The sequence below is a fragment of the Camellia sinensis genome, chromosome 9, assembly GCF_055761805.1.
Source record: "Camellia sinensis isolate YWXY chromosome 9, ASM5576180v1, whole genome shotgun sequence".
NCBI classification, from domain to species: Eukaryota; Viridiplantae; Streptophyta; class Magnoliopsida; order Ericales; family Theaceae; genus Camellia; species Camellia sinensis.
In genome coordinates this window covers 61064082-61069005 of record NC_138969.1, presented here as the reverse complement: position 1 = coordinate 61069005, position 4924 = coordinate 61064082, and the positions used below count along the sequence as shown (strand labels likewise).

Below are 4924 nucleotides of genomic sequence, written 5' to 3'. Positions count from 1 at the left end.
TCTTAAGTACTGAAACCTTACTGCCATATGATTTGGTAGAGATTGGACACTATATCATGGACTGAATAATCCACCTTCAAGTGCCATTTGGACCACAAAGCTACCTACAACTTAACTTGTTCATAGAGTTCTTGGAGATCAGGAAGAGCATCCTTGAATAAGCATTGGTTTCTCAACTTCCATACTGACCATAAGACTACAGAGGGAATAATCTGCCATACTTTGAGTGCCCAAGACTTGAATTTGAACCTGCCACCATTCCACCACTGCAACAGGCCTTCTACAGAACCTGGAATAGCACAAACCTAGTCTCACCACTCTACTATGTGAGACCAGCACTTCCACACTAGAGGACACAGCAGAAGCACATGTTCAACAGTTTCCATCTCAGTTTGGCAGAAAATACACAAATTACTAGCACCCAAATGAAGAGCCCCAATTCTTTGAAGGTAGGATGAGGTTTTAACTCTGCCACGCTAAGCCAACCAACAGAAAAACTGCATCTTTGGAGGGGCCACTCTCACCCACACCCCTGCTGGGACTACCAAACCATTTCCACTAGCTACAGCCCTCTATCTCCACACAGAGGCAACTGAAAACTGCCCTGACTTCTCTGCTAACCAAGAGCAGGAGTCCTCAACACCATCTCTGAGACTAGGAGATAAGAACAACATGCCTAACAGCCTCTGCAAATCCTCTTCTTTTGAAGCTAAGAGATTCCTTCAGAAATGAAGCTGCCACCCTCCTGAGGCACACAACTTTGCACTGAGCTGCTGCAAAGAATCCTTATTCTCTGTGGATAAACTGAGCAATCTAGGAAATTCAGCCTTTAAGCCTCTGCTACCTAACCAAGGATCATACCAGAACTTTATTCTCCTCCCATTGCCAACTATAATTTTAACCTGTTCACCAAAAAATTCACCCATTTGCTGATTAACCACAGAAAGCTGTGAGATATCCTTCCAAACCACTGAGGCCCCTACTGACTGATTCAATGAAGGTGTCCATCCCCCACCAATTTTGCCATACCAAGAGCAGATCAGTGATTTCCACAGAGCTTTACCATCACTGGCATACCTCCACCACCACTTTAGCAACAAGCATTCATTTACCACACCTATGTCCCTAACTCCCAAACCTCCTTGATTCTTACTTTTTATGACCTCCATCCACTTGACTATGTGCACTTTTCTACTAGTAGCAGAACTTCTCCATAGAAAATTGGCTTGAATCTTAGAAATAGACTTTACGACCACTTATGGCATTTTAAAGATTGAAAGGAAGTAGATAGGCAAATTGGACAAGGCTGATTTGATCAAAGTCAATCTGCCAGCATAAGACAACAGTCTTCTCTTCCAAGAAGAGAGCTTCTTCTGAAACTTTGCCACTACTGGAGACCAAGTGCTCTTTCAACTAGGATTGGCCCCTAGAGGCAGGCCTAAAAAATTAATAGGCAGATTCTTAGGCAAACAATTCAACACCTTAGCAAATTTCTTAGTCTGGTCTTCATGATAACCTACTCCACAAACCATACTTTTGTGGAAGTTTATTCTTAGACCAGAGATCACCTCAAAGCACCTCAAAACCCTCTTAACATTCTAGACTTCCTCCATGCCATGGTAGACGACCCCGAACGTCCTTGGAGGGAATCCCGTTCTGTTCATTTGGGGCTCACTACAGTTCGGACTCAAATTGTCACGATTCTTAATCTGATCTCACAATGTGCAATGTGAGATTGATAAATCACCAAAGAGTCCAAATCCGGCAAATCGTTTTTGAAAACAGATTTTTTTGAAAGAAGTGTCAAACATGGACTGCTTTGCCAGATACAGAGTCGCCACCTAAATGTTTTATTTTTGGGAAATTTAGAAAACCCTGACTCGTTGCCTAAGGCCACATGTCTGTCATCACCAAAGTTGCCTCGGCTCAGGAACTTGGGTACGATTGGGGAAGGTCAGCTATGAGCACCCCGCCCACCCGGTCAAAGATCGGCCACTACTAAACATGATATCTCGTTTTGAAAACATATGTGTTCTTATTCCGATTAATTAGCTAGAATTTACTATGTGATGCACACAACACACAAGTATAGACTAGATCGCCTAATTTGGAACAAAGTATCGCATATCCGTTTGGTTTGGAAAATGATTTGAAGTTTGCTACTCGTAAGTAGGCTAAAACACGGATTTCAATGAATTATCCCAATTCAAGCAATCCAACCTTCACCCACAAGCATTCAGGCAGTAAATCAACTAAGCGGTTAGCCTCATGGAAAGCATGCTTTCATGTTAACATTCATACTCATGCGAGATGCTAAAGCATAAACACTCGCCTAGTACTCCAAGCCAAAACAAGGAACATGTTAGTAATCAAATGTGTGATCCAAGTCCATGTTAAGATGGCTAATGCATCGCAGGAAAAATGCAACTAGAATAGGCTCGGCTAATCTATGGATGGCATGTGAAATGCAACAGATAACATGTATTCAAGTTAGATTTGAAATACTATGCAATTAGTATGATGCGCCGAGCCGGGTGCATGCAATACAAATGAATTAATGCACACATGCATAACATAAGGATGCTAATTGAAATATGCCCTAATACTAACCATCAAAAGCAGGTAAGTAAAAGGGAGAAAGAAGTGGGGGTTGGAAGACAAGCACACACGCACCCACACTTATTACACAATTCGCTCTCTCTCGAAGAGACCAAAAGAATAATACAAATTTAACTAATTCACAAGCTAATTAAATAGTTACAGGCCATTTAACTAGTTAAGCAAATTAACTAGGCTAATAAAGCGGTAAAACAGCCTCGGGAAGAAGGTCCAATGCATGCGTGCTCGGTTTCGCTCGGAAATCCACCACCATTCACAAACTGCCTCTGTTTACACTACTCTGTGCCTTTAAAAATTGCACAAGTCCCAGGGAGGGATGCTTCAGCATCACTCCGTGATCATTGTGGGATGCCACCGGCCATAAGGAATGGTCACCGACCATGGTAAAGTGGTCATCGACCAGTTGTATAGCTCTTGGCCAAAGATATTTAGTCGGCCGGCACTGAGAATGGTCGGTCGACCATATCTTCCTGCAGAACCCTATTTTGACAGCAGCAGAGGGCAAACAAGGCATGGCAATGCATTTTAAAGAAAATGTCTGCACCACCACACTCCTTATCATGTTTGTGACTCAAAGGAGTTTGGTACTCGACCCTCGGACCATCAATCGCGCATTTCAATGCGTGATGGCCAAAGCGGCCAAGTGTGCCATTTCAATGTCAAATGAAGTGCACATAAACAAATAATGGACCTAACCCCTATCATGGTGATTCAAGAGGCAAGGTATGCATGCAAAATGCAACCTGAGCATGCGAGCTAAGTATGCAATATGAACATGCAAATAAGCAATGTGTACTAGGCATACAACCTAAGCAAGCAAGCATGCTAGACATGTAACAATAATGCTAATGACCAACATGCAACAACATGTGAGGGGGACTTAGCATAGAAACATGTAAAGCAACTTAACACAAGATGCATGCCAAATGCAACACCACTTAAACATGCAACAACATGTTAATAGGCTAAGCATCTAAACATACAAACATGTATAGCATGCAACAACATGCCAAAGGCCAAGCGTGTAACAACATACAAGGCAAGCATGTAACAACATGCGAATGATGGACTTACACCAAGATGGACAACTCTCTACTAGGCCCAAAACAGTGGCCAAATGCTATAGAAATGAGGTCAAATTTACATACAAACATGCATACAAACATGGTCAAACACTTAAGCATAAAAGAGGGACTTTTAAGCACACTTAAAAGGAAACAAATATGGACAAATGGTAAGCATGATAAACTCTGAAAATCATGTTAAGGATGGTGCCAAACCAACTAAACAAAGTAAGCAAAACATGCAACCAAGCCCAAAACTTGAAAACTAGCCACGGGACTCAAACCAAGGCTAAATGAAGCAAGCCCCAAAGGGCCATGGGGACCTAAAACAGTCCCAATGCAGATCTAAACAAGACCAAAAACACACTTAAATGGCATTCCAAATGCCTAAGTCTAAAGGCATGCACAATGACCCAAACATGGTGCACAAAACACAAACCTTTTGAAACATCACAGGAGCCATAAATGCAAGTATACAAGCATGCTATATGGGCTGAAATGACATGACTAATGGTGTCAAACCACTGAAATGATGCAAGTAGAGCATGCTAGAGGATCCAATACTCAAGGCCTACAAGGGGAGATTGCATGGTAGCTATACAAAGCAAGTCATAGATGACCCAAATGACCAAAATCAGACCTCAAGCACATCAAAACATGCATAAAAGCTTCACAAAGCTAAGCCAAGATCATGCTAAAAAAAAGGTTCAAAGCACAAAGCATGTCAAGGCAATTTCATGGCATTACAAGACAAGTACGGAAAGCATGCATGGTGTGTCTAAACTAATTAAAAACAGTGCTATATCATGGCAAAATAAGAACAAATACTACTTAAGACATGGCCAACATGAACTCAAGAAAAGTGCTCACACATGAGACTAAAATGACAAGTATTGAAGACGACAAGGAGAGGGGATGGCCCTCTCTTTCTTAGGACCATAAAGCACCATCCCCACCACTGAAATCCCTCTAGATTTCAATGGTGAGGAGGCCAACACAAGGTGGTCCCGGAGCTCACCAAAAGTGCACAAAAAAAGAGGCCAAACAAGGCCTAAGAGGGGTCAAACAACCCCAAACCTCAAAGAGACCTGAAACAACTATTTTAAGCACTCAAAATCAAAACTTTTATTAGTTATAGACTAATCTTAAAAATAGATGCAAGGATGGCTAAAAGTCTATGCAAAAATGGGGAATAAAGGGGTAAAGTTCTTACCCTTGTAGACCACCTTCAAGAATGGAGC

General features: G+C 41.9%; 1 protein-coding gene across 1 annotated transcript; it reads right to left on the bottom strand.

Annotated features, from left to right (window-relative positions):
• Positions 1-722: 722 nt before the first annotated feature.
• LOC114283390 (uncharacterized) lies at positions 723-1169 on the bottom strand. Its single transcript, XM_028226192.2, has one exon. It carries the CDS (start codon positions 1167-1169, stop codon positions 723-725), a length of 447 nt encoding a protein of 148 aa, XP_028081993.2.
• Between the last annotated feature and the right edge of the window lie 3755 nt (positions 1170-4924).